This window comes from Plectropomus leopardus, chromosome 20, assembly GCF_008729295.1.
Source record: "Plectropomus leopardus isolate mb chromosome 20, YSFRI_Pleo_2.0, whole genome shotgun sequence".
In the NCBI taxonomy this organism is placed as follows: Eukaryota; Metazoa; Chordata; class Actinopteri; order Perciformes; family Serranidae; genus Plectropomus; species Plectropomus leopardus.
In genome coordinates, this window is record NC_056482.1 from 23,083,657 (window position 1) to 23,102,299 (window position 18,643).

Here is an 18,643-nt window from a genome sequence, read left to right on the forward strand (position 1 = left end):
CCTCCACCCAAATCATCTTAAGACCTGTTTAATGGCCATCAGCCCCCAATCCGACATCCCCAAAATACTTTCTATGTGCTATTGGTTCAATGTAATTGAAAAGTGACTTGATACACAGCAAGTAGAAATAAAACTCAACCAACCAAAACAAAGCTGAAAGCACTTAGAAAGTGTGCCACTCTACTTCAAGCCCCCCAGTTTTTTTTTTTAAAATGTTATTAGTTTTTAAAAAAAGTACACACATGCACACACACACACACACACACACACACACACACACACACACACACACACACACACAATAAATTCAGATATGTATTTCCAAAAAATCATGTGTTGGAGTTGATAATGTGCCATTAGAGAGTGCATGCAAATCTACCTGCAGTGATTTGCAGACTCACTGGGCCTTTGTGGAGACTGTGCCCTCTAGTGGGGGTTCGTACTTGTAATTGATGCTCTCTGGTGCAGCCTTGTACCACTGACATAAGTGGGACTCCTTCTTAAACATGCAGTTTTGTGTTATATGCATGACTGCATAATGCACATATTCTTATTTATCTAAATTATTTTTTGAGGATGGCATTAAAAGCATTGTGGCTTTTTTTCAGTGATGCCGATGTCAAATAGTGCCCATCATCAGTGTTAGGCATGATTAAAAAGGATTTTTATAATAATTTTTATAATAATGATGATATAATTTTCTGGACATTTTACCTTTTTTTTAAATTATTTTTTAGTAATTTAATTTTAATTTAATTTTTAATTGCATGTGATAGGTGTCTGAACACAGCATAAGAAAAGTCTTGTCCTTCCAGGTTTTTAAGGGTTCAGCCAGTTTCACGTTTGCAGTCTGAAAAAAACTGTTTTTGTGGTGATTAGCAACCTTAAAGAATGAAAGAAGGCCACAGGACCAAATATTCTCAGTGCTTTTATTTTGAAAACATTTGCACAGAGCTGTTCTGATCTCATGTAATCTAATCAGGCAAATCCAGGTGGGTTGTTAGCAGCACAGAGAAAACAAGGGGCCCTAAATAAAAGTTTTGCTCGGTGCCAAACGCCAGCCGGGTGTGGCTTAAACAAAGTGGCAAATCTCGTCTCCAAAGCGTCCAGACAACTATCACATGTCAACCTCACCGACAGAGACGCTGAGAGGCGCGGACACAGTGGGAGCATGTGCACCGGGAAGGTGGCTGTGATTACTGGGCTGGGTGTAGGTGCGATGTTGATCACACAAAGCGGGGACCCAGCAGTCACCGGGTATCCGGTATGGAGGGAAACGGGTCTGCTCGCGCGCGCTGTGCTCTGCGTCTTGACCGGAGTTTCCCTCCTCGCTGTAGGGTGGCTGTACCGGCTGCTCTTTGGTCCTCTGGAGCTGCTCAGGGGCCCCGATGATGTGGGCTACATCGCCGAGGACGGTCGCTCCAGAGCCAGGGCTGCAAACGAGGTGCGCCGCAGGAGGAAAACCGGAGAGCTGCCCCCGGTGTATCCAAACGGCTGGTACCGAGTGCTGGACTCGCACCTGCTGCAGAGAGGGGAGGTCAAAAGTGTCTCTGTGCTAGGTAGGACAATCAGTGATGGTTGCATTGCTTAAAACATGAAATAGATGCCGTAATCTTACAGCATGTAGCAGTAATTGCTGGATAAAAAGGATCAACAGTGGGTAACCATCATAAGACACCAAAGTAGCAGAAATAAATTGTATTTCATTTTGAAAAATAATTCATCATGCCCTCCAACAGACAATATTTAGCCACACTGTAAAAATAAATGTTAACTAGAGTTGTGTTTTAATAACCTACATATGGAGCAGGTCTGTTTAGTGACTTTTGCGACCTTAGTTCTCCATGCTTGGCACCTGGGAGAAGTTTCAGTTGGTTGCAATCTGCAAACTCACCTATAGATGCCACTAAATCTTACACACGAGACCTTTAACAAGATTTTGTAATTCTCAGTGCACAGAAAATTAAATGTCGTATTTACAGTAATTACATTCACACAGGGCTGGGTAATATGGAGAAAATCAAATATCACAATAATTTTCTCTACATACCTTGGTAAGATATTGCAATAATAATGTAAAAATGACTACTGGTGCTTTGACAAATTATTTACGCAATGAGATATTTGATAAACACTCATCAATAATGTGGATTTAGTGACTAAGGGTGTAGAAGCAAATAATAAAACAGAGCAGGTCTGGCGAGATCCCAAAATATCACCACTTTCCTGTCGCACAGCCTTTAAAACTTACATACAATATCCAGACGATATCTCATATCTCAGTATTGATAATATCGATATCGCCCACCCCTACATCCCTAAATCAGACTCACTCAGCTATGCATTCTTTTTTAAATTACCTTAATTAATATAATTTAGTCTCTATATTATATTAAGTGCTATTGTTAGTACAGATGATACAACTGTGATTATTCTTTGAACATTTACTTTAATTAAACAAAGATGGCACAGTTTCTTGTCTTAGTTGCCACTGCTGGCCTTTCTACAACCCTGATTTTCGCCGTTCAACCTGGCCTCCCTGTGTTTGACTGTGTTTGAGGTTGAGTTGCTTGGATAGGACAAACAAGCTCCATTTACAAAGTTTTTTAAAAGTATACCTTTGAAAAACAATGGCCTGCCCTTTTTGTTTAGCGATCATGGTGCTTAGTAACGCTCGTCTTTATGAACAAAGCCTTATTGTTTCAGATGCGTTAAGCTTTAAACTGCTTGTTTGACTTAAAAGTGTTATGGAGATGCAGGCATTTAAATTATTACATAATGGCAGTAAAGCTTCAACTAACAATGTTTTCAGTATCATTCAGTCTGCCCCTGATTAATCTTTTCCCTGATTAATGTTTTTATGCAGGCTATAAAAGGTAAAAAAAATAATGTAATTATAATTCCCAGAGCTAAGCTGACACATTTCAATGTTTTATTTATTATTATACTAAAAAGCAAAATTATATATTGATAAATCTTCAGTTAAAGGTGCAGCAAACATAAAGTTGAACCTTTTTGAGTCCATTTCTGTAGGTTATATCCTCGTCATTCAAACATTAAGTGGATCCATTTCATGCAGAAGGTCTTGAATTATTCGCATCAAAATCTTTTAACATCACCATGTCTTTTAAAATCAAATGAATCTTATGAAGTCACTTATGACTGACTTAAGAGCACTAGCTGATCTCTTTGACTCAGTGTTTATGATCCGACAGCCAGTCTATCCTGCATCACGTCTCTCTGTGATCATATAAAACTCATCATTCACAGCTTTAAAGCTTCAAACGTGTCATCCCGTCTCTGCATGTGCTGCCTGATATGTTGCAGCTCTGTTACGAAGTTTAAATCTATTTCACCTGGCAATATATATGGTTTATTTCGGCAACTTTTCATCGCTGTGCGATTTAAAACAGTTACGTGGCTCACATTTTAGATTAGTTATTCTCGTGTTGATGCGCGGTGGGACTGTTTGATCTCTTCACAGAGTTTCTTTGAGTTTGAGTTCAAAAAGGTTTCAAAGAGCGCGTGCTGCTTTTATGTGTCTGTCACGTCACCTGCCACAGATAAACAGAATATGAAAGGTTTTCTACCTGAAAAAGAGACACACCAGTAAAAAGAAACGCCTGGTCTTGCAGAGAGGATCAGCCATGATACTTTTCTTATCAACAAATGCTTAATTTATTAATGTCTGTCATAATAAGGTTATTTAGGTTGAGGTGATGTTTTTGACTTGTTTTGTGCAACCAAAAGTCCAAAACACTAATATATTTAATCGATAATAATGGTGATAAAACAAAACAGACAAAATAAGCAAATAATCACATTTGATAAGCTGTAAATAGAGAATGTTTTGTACACTCTGTTGAAAACTTATTCAATCCAAATTGCTGTCACTTCATTATTGACTAATTGATCAATCAACTATAGTTTTAGCACCAAAATAAAATAAATAAAAAATACAGTGATAATTTAATAAAAGAATCCCAACTTAAAATCTGTTTATTAGCTTTTCCCAGACCGTGGACCTTCAGTCAAGAACGATGTGTCAAGTTTAATGTTGTGTTTCATTTTATGAATCTTTATCACATGTTGACTGATTAGCTGCTTTATATATTTGATTTTTATGCCTCCTCACCCGTGAATATCTCAAAAATGCCTTAGGGGCTTTTTTTTTTTTTTTTTAATTTGGCACAAACGTCCACTGGGATTGGTGAAGAAATTGGTAATCAATGGTAGAGGTCACTGTGACTGTGTCTGTCTTATTCTTGTGACTGTGATATCTCAAGAACGCCTTGAGTATTTTTCCTGAAATGTGGCCTGAACATCCATTTCGACTCAACAATTAAATTATTAGAAGTTGGTGGTCAAAGGTCACTGTGACCTCTCAAACAATTGTTTTTGGCCGTAACTCAAGAATTCATACGCTAATTATGACAGAATTTCACACAAATGTCTGAAAGAATAGTGATGAAGATGTGACACATTATTTGCACAAGGCCAAAGGTAAACTTCACTGTGACTTCAAAATGTTCTGCAAAAACTTTTATTTGGCTATTATTTAACGCCATGACTGAGGAATAGAGGGGGAGATATTTGGTCAGATACTGAACTGGTGACACTTATCTTGGGCACGCACCTTGAAACTGCTATAATAGTATAGATGTTCTGTGCTGCCGCGTTGACGATTTGTTTGCATCCGAGTTTTTAGAATTTGTAGCTTCATTACAACAACATCCGTGTTTGAAGCGTGTCGACTATCATGCTACAAACCAATCTGGACAGACGTGGATGTAAACTGCAACCTGCCTGTTTGGTGGAAGGATACAACCATGAGGCCGTAATTCTAGTTTGGCAAGCACCCGTGCAGCAGGTTATTAGCTCCACACATTAAAAATGTGATGCGTATCAATGGTTAACAAAGTGGGGGTCGCTAAATGTGTGTACTGTACATGTTGGAAAACAGTAAGTGAAGTACAGACTGTTTTAAATGCCCTTCTGTCTGTGATGCTTAAGTAAATATGACAGAATTGTGTTTTTCTTGCATATCCTCCGGTCTCCTTTCTCCTCCTCTTGTCCCTGGCCCTGTCCCTGTCAAACCGTGGCCCCCTTCAGGTTCTGCATCCTGCTGTGAATGACTGCAGTGTCTCCTAACTTTTCTCTGCAGTCATCTGTTTACATCATATATTAAATTCTGCCTAGTGGGTCTTTTCCCCTGCGCTGCTCCCACGCTCTGCGCTGTGGTTCAGTTCTGGGGACGGCAGTGCTCTGCTGTGTCACCCCTCATTTGGATGAGCCTCATCTTGGATTTCTAAGAATTTTACTGAGGAGTAATCTGACTAGACACTGCTGGAGCTGGCTCAGTGGTTACTCTTAAACACCCAGCCAGTGCTAATCTGGGCGCAATCTGAACACTGCGGTTCAGCCAAAGGTCAGGTCAAATACAGTAGATACAGCAGGCTCAGCATGTGAGCCCGTCTTCCTGCAGAATATGACCTCATACATCTTATGACCCATATTTATGTTTTTTTGAGAGGCAGTGACCATTAGTGGCCATAGTAATCATCTTCACGTTGACAGTGTTGTCACACTGACAATGTTGTCTCGTTGACAATGTCGACACGTTGACATCGTCGTTAAGTTGACATCATCATCAAGTTGACATAGTTGTCTTGCTGAATTCACTGTCACGCTGTCATCATCACTAGGTTGCTATCGTCATCATGTTGACATAGTCGTCACATTGACATCTTTGCTCCCTTGACATGATAGTTATGTTGACGTGATAGTTATGTTGACATCATTGTCTCGTTGATATGGTCTTGTTGACATTGTCTTCTCGTTGACATGGTTGTCGTCATGTTGACATTGTCGTCACGTACATATCGTCATCAGGTTGAAATAGTCGTCACGTTGTCATTGTTGTCACATTGACATCTTTGTTACGTTGACATTATAGTGACATTAAAATCATAGTTACGTTGACATCATGGTTATATTGATATTGTGGTTACGTTGACATCGTTGTCACGTTGACATCGTCGTCACGTTGACATCGTCGTCACGTTGACATCGTCCTCATGTTGACATCATCGTCATGTTGACATTGTCGTCACGTTTTCTGTGTTAGTAACAAACATACTTATTTTACCCCAAACCACAAGATTGTTTTTTTTTTCCAAACTTAAAAAAGCAGTGTTGGTGCGACTGTGACCATTTCACAACATAAACTACATGTTCAAAACTGCAACTGTGCGACCTCTTTTGTCATTTAGGTATGAGCGCGTGTTGATCGCCTGCCACCATCAGGGACACTTACAGTATTTAACAAATGCTCCTGTAGGTCACACTAGATGGTAGACTACAAACAAAAGTCCTATGTGACCAAAAGGTTTGGAGGACACGTTGCAACATATGGCATCTGATTGAGCCCAAATTTAGTTCAAACATGCATCATACAAAGTGGGTCCCGAGACCTACTGTACCGCAGCTGTGATCTATCTCTGGACCAGGCCGAGTGTTACCATCTAAATCAGTGACTTTAACTTTCAAACTTTGCAACTTATCATTTACAAAAGACAGACGGTGGAATGAGGGTGGCGAAAGCCAAAATAAGCATTTAAAGGCACCTACAACATATCTGTTTAAGCCTTTATGTATAGAGTTTGAACATTTCTGATTTTGGGTTCCACCACAGAAGTTTGTGAAACATTTCATACCAAGTTGCTGATTTCATTTTTTTGTATTTACATTTCAGGTGTTGCAGCTACCGTTGTGTTTCAAAGTGGCAGCTCATTCATGAGATAGTTTAAAGTTGTTTTCGTGAATGTTATATTTTTCCCAAGGTGAGCAGGTGGCAGTGTTTCGGGGCCAGGATTGGAAGGCCCACGTGTTGGAAGCCTACTGCCCTCACCTGGGGGCCAACCTGGCCGTTGGAGGACGAGTGGTGGGAAGCTGCATCGAATGCCCTTTTCATGGATGGCAGTTTCGAGGGAGCGATGGCAAGTGTGTGAGGATCCCCTATGCAGAGAAAGGTATGAATTAAAGCTGGTTTCCAATAGATTTTTATTCTGCAAAACACATGTAGCATTAAATAAGAAATTACAGTGTCTCAGCGCTATGATATACCTCGATTTAGTATATAATCTAAATTTACAATTAACTAGGGCTGCAACTAACAAGTGATTTTATCGCTGGTCAATATATTTTTTTCTCATTTAAGAGATTATTCCTCGCTGCTTGCTAATTATAGCTCATTCATTATTTTGAAAAAATGCAATTAATTGAACCCTTTCACACACGTTACTTGTAGGTCTTTTACGGTTTCTAAAATGGGAAAAGCCTTTCCTGGTTGTGGAAGAAACAAGATCTTGATATTTAAGCTGTTCTCAGAGCCTCAGCAGTAAAATGCAAAGGTAGTGCCTGAGGGTGGTGCTGCAGGATATCTTGTGACAGATATCTGGTGGCTAACCTGAACATTTCGGCCTGTGTGTTGGTGCAAGAGATGCTGAAATTTTTGTGTATAGTTTAAAAACTCGGGCCCATGGTGGCGCTTGTAGAAAGGTCAAGGGGTCAGCGAAAAGTATCAAGCTTGATACCCCAGAGAACATGAATATTTACAGCCAATCTGGACATATTTTGTTCAGATCTGTACATTAATTTGTGTACAAAGTTGAGAATTGGTCCAGAAGGTGGCACTAGAGGAAAGGAGTGCCCCCTCATAAAAATGTTATATCCCCTAAGGATCACGAATATGATCAGTTGATTAACTGACTTTATGGTATTATGTCATTTTCTATAGTGTTTATTCATTAAATTAGCTAAAGTTGTCTTATCAAGAGTCAATAGGCCACAATATTTGTTGGTCATATTTGAAATACAGTGTTGAAGCTGGGAATATACTATTAAGCAAATAAAATGCTACCTATTTCCCATATACCTGCAGATGGAAGAAACTGGGTTTTATTTTTATTTTGTCATTCAGTGCCCGAGTTTGCAAAGGTGCGCTGCTGGCCCAGCTGTGAGGTCAACGGTCAGATCCTGGTTTGGTTTCACTGCGACGGAGAAGATCCTCAGTGGATCGTCCCAGAGCAGCAGGAAATCACGAAGGGCGAGTGGGTCTATCGGGGGAGAACTGAACATTTCATCAACGCTCACATAGAGGTAGGTGCATATTTATGTGTGTGGATGTGTTTTTAATTCAGTTTAGTAATTTAAAGAATTCAGTACACACTGTCTGAACTGTGCTTTAATCAGTGCAATATTCTTCCAACTCTTGAATGTGTATTTAACATCTCTTACGCATATTTCATATATTGTATATATTCACACTATTATTCCTACCTACGTATGCATATATTGTGTTGAACATTGTTGCATCATACATACATTCTTTATATTTTTAACTTTGTATATGATTTAGATTATATATATTGTTTTGTAGCACATAGTTTAATATTCTTTACACACTCAACACATTATGCATATTTATCATTTTAAATATTTTACATACTAGTGTTAACATTGTTTTATTATTACTGTATTTTTATCATATATTTTATTTTTTTATATACTTTGGGCTTGTACTTATTTTTACATAAAATTCTCTATGCTTGGCATCAGAGCGACTGTGACGGACCACAATTCAATCAAGTATTTCTATTCTGATTCTGATTTTATTTGCTCACAGTGAAGATGTTTCAGTTAATTTGAAAATAAAAAAAGGTGTCAGGTGTTTGCAATAAGCAGTATGTGCAGAATGATGCTGCAGCATTAATTCCTCTGTACTCGCCGCCCCCCCCACACTGACTCCCTGTCTGTTTTAGAGTTCATTTTAAGACTTAACTTTTTGTTTGTATAGCACTTGGATTGGTTAACTCATAATTACCTGATCTTTTAATCTGCTACACCCCACCTGGGTCACTCAGGTCCTGGACTCGGCAGAAGCATAGTGGCATCTTGATTGTGGGCCCCAATCTGTGGAACAAATTGCGAGCCACATTAGATGTGCTCCTCCACTAAACTGTTGAAAAGTACAGCTTAAAGCTCAACTCTCTTTTGGCTTGTTAATGTACTTAAATTGATAATACTAATGGGCCTCTTATAATGGCTGTTTTGCATTACTCATTTATTTTATCTTGGTCTCTGCCTGCGTTTTTGCTTGATTTTGTTGTGTTTTCTGTGACTTTGTCATTCTGCCTTTTCATAAAGCACTTGGGTCAGCTCATGTTTTACATGTGCTCCAGAAATTTATTTGACTAAACCTGACTTGACTCTCACCCCTACAGGAGATCCCGGAAAATGCAGCAGACATCGCTCACCTGGCTCACCTGCACACGCCAGGCATTGTCAGCGGAGTAGATCTGCGTTACACCAACAGCAAAACATGGGAATTTTTGCGGCATGACTGGAAGGTAAGAATCTGTCTCAGCTGGAAGATACCACTCATAATGGTGCTTTTACAATCCTCCATGCCAAATTAGTTCAAAAATTTCAAAAGCATTAAGGACATTCTTAACATACTGTTTTAGGCCATGCCAGAAGAGAAATAACCACATTTTCTTTATTTTTTAAATTGAAAATATTAAATGCAATAATTTAAAATCAGGTGTTTCTAGCATGTGAGAAGAAAAAGAAGAAGAATATATGCCTTTTTTTCTTTTAGCAATTTTTGGTCAGTAAAATTTTAGGTAATTTTTTAAAAAAAAATTGGTGATTTTTTTTTCTTTTAAAATGTTTTAGAGATTTTTAAAATATTTTTGGCAATTTTATTTTTCTCTAAATTCTTTTGGTCGTTGTTTTTTTTCTCTTTTTGGCAAATTTTAAAGAAAACATGCCTTTAAACTGCAGGCACAGAAATAAAAATGATCAAAATAACACTCTTCAGCCAGAATTTTTAAAAATAGAAATCATTGTCTGAATTCCAAATTTCTGACAGTCCTTTGCACAAATCATGTGGGATGAACACTTGGAGGACTGTTGATCATTGTATTTCTGTTTCTGGATGCGTCTTTATGTTTTTTGTCATCTGCATGTTTGTGTGTTTATTTAAGGTTCAGTGGGAACCAGAGTCAGAGCCTAACAAGCATTGTTCTCGAATGTTGGTGAAGCATTCGCTCACTGTGTTTGGATGCCACTGGCCTCTTCTGGATGTTCGTGTCGTGGCCAGACAGGTACAGTTAAGTTCATATATTTACCCTTTAGTGCAAACATATAACCGAATAAAAACTCAACTGTACCTGTCTGGCCATGACGTCAGGAAGACATAAAGATTCTGAGGTGTATTATGCTTTGTTTGTTTGGGTCTTATCTTGAGGTCAGAGGTCTAGGGATGATTACGTCTCGGAGTTAGATGAGTAGAATATTGATACTAGGCTTAAATGACATGGACTGTGGCCCCTTGAGGGTTTATTTTTGTGATTGAACACAATAGGTGAGGAATGTTTACTGATGAATGTGTAGATGCTTGTACCTATTTAAGAGACATGCATGAGTTGTAAGACAGAGATTCGCATTGGTCCTGAATCTTCTCCCTGGCAGACCATGGTGCCTGGTGGATGCTGAACTTTGTTGTAATAAATTAATTCTTATGCAACCAAGTCGGTGTCAGCGGCGGTTCCTTCGTCTACACATCATTGCTACTTAGGAAACAACGACAATTCTTTAAAAAACAAGAAGAATAACAGACAAAAGTCAATAAAAATAAAAACAAATAAACAAATATAATGTAGATTGTTGTTTGGGTTTAGTCCCATAGTCCACATACACTTTTTTAAGCAATAATTCTGTTAAAATTTAAACGGTGATCACTCACCTTCATGGCTTTCCAGATAAAAATATATACTGTAACTCAACTCAAGAGCACAGAACTGTATTTCTGTAAATGAATGTTAAATTATTATCATTATTGTATGACTTCTATTATTATTATTTTTATTTTTATTATTATTATTATTATTATATAGTGTTTCTCTTAGTGCAGATTTTAAGTGTTCATGAAAACAGTTAGAGCTGTACCGAATAGTTTGAAGTTTCATTCATTATGTTGACATTCAATTCTAAGTCATCATTTAGATGCTGCAGAGTTTTTTTGGCATGACTATTCATGCTGTAGACATTTAAAACCTCAACAGAAGCTTCACATGTAAGAGTGACATTTGGTGCAGCCCCAAAAACTGCACAGGGCCCGAACATGTGAACTGTGTGGGTTAGAACAAAAGCGATAATTACAGAACCAGGAGGTGGTCTGAACTCAGTGTTCATATAGGTACAGCAGAGAAAAATGACGGTCTGGTGCGAAATGACGCTTTAGTTTTGCCTGGGTCATTAGCAACTACTCCTTTCATCTTGAATAGTGAATTTTATATGATAAATAAGTGTTCTCTGAAACCACTAATCTCAGGAGTTTCACCAGTTGCAGAGGGAGGAGGATCCTATAAGATCCAACACAAAGGGGGAAGATGGTTACTGTAATGCATGTAGGAGGGGGATGTTAGCAGCCTCATTGTTGGATGAAATTATATACATGACAATATGAGAGGCGGTCATTACTGGGCTTAATCATGCATGTAAAGGAGTCGTTCTCTAATAAATCATCTGCGTTCAGGTCTGATCAACACACTGTTTCTATATAAAAACTCTGTAAGATGGGCCTGTGTTTAAATAACTCAAAATATAATTTATTATCATTTTTTTTGTTGTTTTATTTATTTTTTTTGTCATGTTATATTTAATTTTGTTAATTACTTTAAAATTCGTTTTAAATAATGTGGAAACATTTGTTGGACAAATTTGATGTTTTATTAGAAATCAACTTGCTCATAATCGTGGTAACAATGCATAACACTGTAAAATTTTAATTTTATGAGGATTTAACATTAATAAAAATTGTGTTTATAAATCTGGTAACTAAATGCTTATTTACCATAATTATGAACACAAGTATTTAAGTCGGTAACCCATACAAATTCATTTATTCCAACTAAGTTTTCCATATTATCTAAAAGAAATTCTAAAGTGTTCTAACACTTTGTTATATATATACTGTACATAAATCATTATTTAGATATTTTAATACAACATGCATATGTAAAAAATGAATACACAGTGATCTCATACATCTGTCTGTGTTTCAGGTGGGTCCAGGAGTGGTGTTTCTGCTGTTTGACCACAGTTTCTTGGGTCGGGGGGTCATCGTGCAGTGTGTGACTCCAGTGGAGCCTCTGCTGCAGTCTGTCTCTCACACCATCTTCTATCAGTCTAATATCCCACCGCTGGTGCCCAAATTCATCCTCAAAGCAGAGTGCATTCAGGTGCAGTACACACGGGCCTTCTGCTATCAGTCACACAGTCCGTCACGCTGTTTGGTTTTTACTGTGTTTCTCAGTCTCTGCACCCTCGTCAAAATACTGTCCAGCAGCAAAAGACTGCGACAGTATGTACATGAGGTTCATACAAGGTGCTTGAGGTCCTTGAAGTACTTGAATTCAACACTTATGAATTAAATCATTTAATACCTTGAAAGGTACTTGAATACTTGAGAGGACAACTGAAAGATGAATTATTTTATAAGATGTATTAGTTTGAACTAGGAAGCAATGCACTGTTGGTGAAAAATTTAAATGGTAAGAAAAACACACACTGGCTCACCGTCAGCCATTAGTTTTTATCTGTAATCATGCAGTCAATAAGCAGCAGTTAATTAATAATATATTTTAGGCCGTGGTAGCACGTTTGCTCCATTTACAAATTTGCACAATTTTCTTGCAACAGCTGGTTGTGGAGAAAACAATTTCACCCTTAAAAATAAAAATGAAAACTTGAAAGTCCTTGAATTTGACCCACCTTTATCTGTACAAACCCTGTATGCATAATATACATAATATGCAACTATTTTCAATAATGTACCCCTTAAAAAAGAATTCAGCCAAGTATCCCCTCACCAGTGAAAAAACAATCAGTATCAAAAACTGGCTCTGTAGCTGCATTTGTTGCGACAGGCAGTCTGTTCACGCCAGTTGATGATTGCATTGAAAATAGTAGAGTGTTAAATACAAAATGTGGTTTATTAAACGTGCATTTACATTTTTATTGAACTGATTGTAGTGCAGTTGTTTGTAGGAGTTATGTATAACTGATATTACTTAAATTAAAGTATCTGATCTGCATGATTATAATTTACATACCTCTTTTAGAAGACTGTTGTGTATTCGTGGTGAGTTTGTAATTTAGGATTGCTGTGATGTGGAGGGATCTTTGTGTGCATTTGCCTCCCACTCAGCCTTTGGTTTAACTCTTCCTCCTCGCTGGCACCAGAAGTAACACCACACAGTCACAGAAAAGGTGTAAATAGCTCTCATTAAACTTGATAATTAGCTGTGTGGTGAAGCGAAAGAACACAGTCGCTGGGTTAAGAAATGGAAAAACAATGAATTGGCTCAGAAAACAAAAGATAAAAGTATTTTTTCTGAATAGGTAATGGGTGGGCTTGCACTAAAGCGTCCTTAAGAATTTGGCCAAAATAAGTTTAGCAGTTGGATCAGTCACAGAAAACAGATGCAGAGGGTGATTGTGTGCCGTTCTCAAAGACAGGTCCACCCACAGACATGTCTGGAGCCTGAAAAGGTCCAATGTGCTTTTTGTTTGTTGGTCGCATACAAAATAAGAAAAAAAAAATGACCCCCCCCCCCCAAAAAAAAACCCCATAATTTTCAAGAGAAAGGGTTGTCATTATGAAATAGACTAAACCGTTGTTTTAATTAGAAATACTGAAAATGTTTTGTTGGAATTTATTTATTTTATAATTTATATAATTATATATAATTTATTTTGCCAGCCTCCATTGGCGCCCCCTAGCGGCTGAAAGCTTTCCCCTTTTTACCACGTTATTAGCAGCCCCACTTTAAGTGTAACTGACAGTAAGCTGAAGCAGACTCGGATTTTCGAAATTTAATCCTTCCTCCAAAATACTGCACCAACATCCTCTGACCTTTCTGGCTCTGCTGCTGAGGTGCTAATGCAATAATGTGGCCTCTTACAGACACATATCAGTAGATGCCTGTGTTTTCAGGACCGGGCACAGTTTGAATTTTTGTAAATCTTAAGTGTGGATACCATAACAATACTTTTTTCTATACATTTGAGAATATAAACATTTTTCTCTGCTAATCATTTTTCTCATTACCATAATAAGTGAACTGAAAATACGCAGCCTGACAAGAACTTTACCAAAATGAAATGATAATAAAAAAAATCAGAATTAAATGAAGAACTACTTGATTCAAGAATGAAGAGAGTAAGAAAGTTTTTTGCTAATGATTTATGTGAGAATTTACAGTAGAAATACACTGTTTTGAAAATAACCGGGTTCTGAATGGGTTAAATTTTGTCGTTTTGTTTCTGGCATTAACAAAGAGCCACCAGAGGAGCCTCGGTTTAACGACATTTCAAGAGGTGGAGTTTGAGTTTGAAACGAAATGCCAAATCTCAGCAGCTGATGGAGAAACAGTGGAGTGACATTTAATCAGCTTCACACAGAAAGCCCTGCCGATTAATTCTAATAAATTAATGCAGCAAGACGGTTAAAAAAGGAAGTTTTTTTAGTCATTATTTGATTTTTAATCCCTGTAAAGTGAAAGTGTGTTTGTTTGTTTTTCTCAAATCTTCTTTAACTGTGTCACCTGTTTTATTAACAAGTGCTGGAGGGAAGTAATGAGGATGAGGAAGCGCTGAGCATAAAAACAAACATGTATAATTGACTAGAAGGTTTTAAAATAAACCTATAATCACGGGTGGATTATGAGACAGTCAGCCTGTGGGTACAGATATGGAAATGTCTCCACCACATAGGAGCAAAGGCTCAGATTCTGGGGTGGTTTCCATCTCTTTTTGTTGTCTTTTTACATCTCTGTGTGGTTATTTTTCATTTTGATTGATTTTGTGGGTTTTTGTGGTCATTTTGTGTCTCTTTCAGGTAATTTTGTGGGTTTTTTGGTCACTTTGTGTGTCTTTGTAGTCATTTTGTGGGTTTCATGGTCATTTTGTAACTCTTCCTGGTAATTTTGCAGGTTTTTCGGTTGTTTTTGTTGGTTGTCTCTCTGCCCCAATTGGTTTGCTCCTTCTCTAGTAATTTTCTCTCTTTGCAGTTCATTGTGGTCATTTCGTATCTCTTTGTGGTAATTTTATAGGGTTTCGGTCATTTTGTGTGTCTTTGTGGTTGTTTTGCCCTCCTTTATATCCATTTTGTCTCTTTGTGGTCCCTTTGTGGTTATTTTGTGTCTTAGTGTGGTAATTTCATGGGGTTTTGTGTCTCTCTGTGGTAATGTTATTGGTGTTTTGGTCAATTTGTTTTTCTTTGTGGTTGTTAAGCCCCTTTTTGTAGTCATTTTGTCTGTTTGCACTTCCTTTGCGGGGCGTTTTATGTCTGTTTGAAATCTCCTCCTGGTCTGTATATGTTAATTTGAGTGACATTTTGCAGGTGAAAGTCAGACGAGTCCCTCCTGGGCTTGTGTCCTGTAGGCCTGTTCAGTAATCCATCCACGCCTACAATACATCATATGTGTTAACATAAATTACCATTCATATTTACTCAAGTGTACAAGCCTGTGCAGTGACCTTCTTCTGTTTTCTTGTGTGCAGTTTGAGCGGGACGTGATGATCTGGAACAATAAGAAGTACATCTCCAAGCCTCTCCTGGTGAAGGAGGACGCAGCCATCCAGAAGCACAGGCGCTGGTTCAGTCAGTTCTACAGCGAGAACAGCCCGCGGCTGCAATACCAGCGCGACACTTTAGACTTCTGACCCCGCTGAACTACAGCAGGAGAGATCAGCAGAGAAGATGTCAGGTCAGGGTTGACATTAATCAGAGGTCTCAGAGGTGGGCGTCCAGGATTGATTTTTATCTCTCACGTGTAATAAATGACGGGACACCTGCCTCTTTTAAAAGCCTGAACCTTACGTTTAACCTTATAACCTCCTTTTATAAGTCTAATTGAAGTGGATAATTCGACTTAACAGCTTTATATACGCAAGTGCCTATAGCTGTCAGTGTGTGAAAGGATTCAGCCCTTGAATGTGAAATTATAATGAACCAGTGCTAAAATACAAAAGAAGCAATACTACGCACACCACAATTGCCTCGTTTTAACGCCGATAAGATCATTAGATTGTCACTTTTCTCTGCAATATGTGAATTATACATAAACAGGATATACGTGTAACCAGTACAGTCTGATCTGTGTTTTCTTTGATATGAGTTAATATAAACCACCTGCCTGTGAACCACTTCTTCTGCAGTAATGTCTCACAATACTATGATTTGGTATCGCTTTCTTTCTCACTTTGGCTTTATCTGCCTCTGCTGCAGGTGTGTTTGTTTTCTCTTTGATATCTCGGGTTACTCAACGTTTAGCTGATGGTAATTTTTGAGTCATGGCAGTGTAATACGTAATTCATGGACACATGCTTCCATGAAATAGGGGCAGCATTTTACCTGTCTTCTAGTGGGTCCATATGATCCAAATTTATCCTCAACAATTGATCACAATAAGTAAAAAAAAATCCTTTTGAAGGTACATTTATAGGCGTGAACTCTCCTGTAGATTTAATCTTGGGGTTAAGGCAAAGATTTGGTTAAAAAACAGCTTTTTAGGTTCTGGTTTTGGTAGCTCATCCAACAAGTGATGAGACGACCCAAAGCGAGCCAATGAGGGCGCGTCAGGCTCACAGCACTGATGTGCCTGACGCAGGACGTAAGGCACCACACCCAGATGAAACCTCATGATTTTAGAGAGTCCTGCAAGAAAACAGCCATATCACAATCCTGCAGTATTTCGGCATTATTTGGTTTGTTTTGCTGTGTGGTTTGTGGCATGGTGGGCTCGCTCTTTTTTTCCTGAGCTGCACTCAGACACCCGGACCCCTAATTACTCTACGCCAATGCTAAGCGCCGTGTCTATGCAGGTGATGGTCTGCAGTTAGGCGTGGCTGGTTCAGACACTGTGTGTCTTTGTGTTTTGGTTTGTGACTGTGTTTTGTCTCTGCATCGACTGCTTTTACTTTTATTTTTTCTTTTTATTTCTATGTCTCTGCGCCGCGAAGAGCTGAGGCCAGAGACGTGATGTTTTTGGGTTGTCTGTCCGTGTGGTACGTTCTTGTCAACATGTCTCAGATTTGACACAAACATTCTCTTGGAATCAACAATGACCCAAATTTGGTGGTCAAAGGTCAAGGTCACTGTGACCTTGTCTGTTTCATCTTGTAAACGTGATATCTCAAGAACACCTTGAGAAAATTTCCATAAATTTCCACACAAACCTTTGAGTTGCCCCGAGGTTGAACTGATTAGATTGGGGGGTTCAAAGGTCAAGGTCACTGTGACCTTGCATCCATCTCATTTTTGTGAATGCAATATCTGAAGATGGCCTTGAGGAAGTTTCCTCAAATTTGGCACAAACGTCCACTTGGACTCAAGAATGAACTGATTACAATCTGGTGATGGAAGGTCAAAGGTCAAGGTCACAGTGACCTCATACAACATGTTTTTGGCCATAACTCAAGGACCTTGGATGCCCACTACAAAACTGTGCTAGCTGTATAGATCTTCTGCAAGATGTGTGTGAAGCAGCCGTGTTTTCACAGACATGGTTGTAAACTGTCAGTGCAGCTTGACTGGTGCGCGGAGGCAAACAACCACGTGGCGGGAGGTCTAGTGGTGTCTTGCACTTCAGCTGGTTCAGCTCTGCGGCGTGAAGTATGTATAGTTTAATTTGAGTAACTGCTGTAGCAGATCTGCTTGTACGACAGTGGACTCATTACTGACTTAATCACTGTTGACTACAATGCTGTGGGGCTTTATCAAACGATACTGTGCTATAATCTGCAGTCGCCTGTGGTGATGTGGTGATTATGTGGGATTGCTCGGCATTACATTTTAATTTCCGTTAGATTGTCAGATGGTCATAGAGGAGGGAAGGCACATTTCACAGCAAATAACCAGCGATGTTAAAAAGCACAATACTTGCTGTGAATATCAGATGACCTTCTCTCTTCTGCTCCCCCGTCAATATTAAAATGTATTTTTGTCGCTGTCTAATCTACAGATGTACTGTTTATTTAAATATGCAAAATAAATCCGTCTGCTCGCCTCTAATGTGTTTGCTCATGCATTTCTCGACTGGCAAAAGCTTTCCGTTGCACTGAATACATTAGCGTGTTAAATTGAGTGGAATAGTGAAATGTTCACTGTACTACTTGGCCAGTGGCACTTCTCTGAGGCTCATGTTATTGCTTAGCACTCCTTATCTGTGAATGTGCTTATCTTATCTGGGTTTATGGTGGAGAGGACTGTGTTGCCTTTGTTATACTGAAGCATTACATTAACAATTGGCTCACTCGAGCTTTGTTCAGGAAGAAAGGAGGTTGTGCTGTAATAGGGAAACAGCTTGTGTTCGAACAGACAGAATCTTTTTGTCATGAAGGATGGCTGAGGCAGATGAAAGTGACAACGAAGGCGTTACACTTGAAGTCAAGCACGTGCCGGCTACAGAAGAGACTCATGTCAGAGTTTTTTACACTACGAGGGGCGAGCAGGAAGACGAGAGCCTCTCCGTCACACAGCCTCTGCTTCAGCACAAACATCAGGACAGCC

General features: G+C 38.7%; 1 protein-coding gene across 2 annotated transcripts; it reads left to right on the top strand.

Annotated features, from left to right (window-relative positions):
• The first annotated feature begins 1,000 nt into the window (after positions 1-1,000).
• On the top strand, positions 1,001-16,255 carry zgc:92275 (cholesterol 7-desaturase nvd). Of its 2 annotated transcripts, XM_042509774.1 has the most exons (7): positions 1,001-1,559; positions 6,843-7,031; positions 7,982-8,160; positions 9,285-9,410; positions 10,050-10,169; positions 12,132-12,308; positions 15,634-16,255. In XM_042509774.1, the coding sequence occupies exons 1-7, from the start codon at positions 1,172-1,174 to the stop codon at positions 15,793-15,795; spliced, it is 1,341 nt and encodes a 446-aa protein (XP_042365708.1). In that variant the 5' UTR covers positions 1,001-1,171; the 3' UTR covers positions 15,796-16,255. The 2 variants fall into 2 exon arrangements, with proteins under 2 accessions (XP_042365708.1, XP_042365709.1); XM_042509775.1 differs by lacking the exon at positions 12,132-12,308.
• The last annotated feature ends 2,388 nt before the right edge of the window (positions 16,256-18,643 follow it).

What these genes read in the sequence shown, in the direction of transcription:
- zgc:92275 (XM_042509774.1), top strand. Translation starts at nt 1,172, where the DNA reads ATGTGCACCGGGAAGGTGGCTGTGATTACTGGGCTGGGTGTAGGTGCG. An exon ending in TTTTGCGGCATGACTGGAAG is followed by an intron (nt 9,411 to 10,049) that starts GTAAGAATCTGT and finishes TGTTTATTTAAG; the next exon opens with GTTCAGTGGGAACCAGAGTC. An exon ending in TCAAAGCAGAGTGCATTCAG is followed by an intron (nt 12,309 to 15,633) that starts GTGCAGTACACA and finishes TCTTGTGTGCAG; the next exon opens with TTTGAGCGGGACGTGATGAT.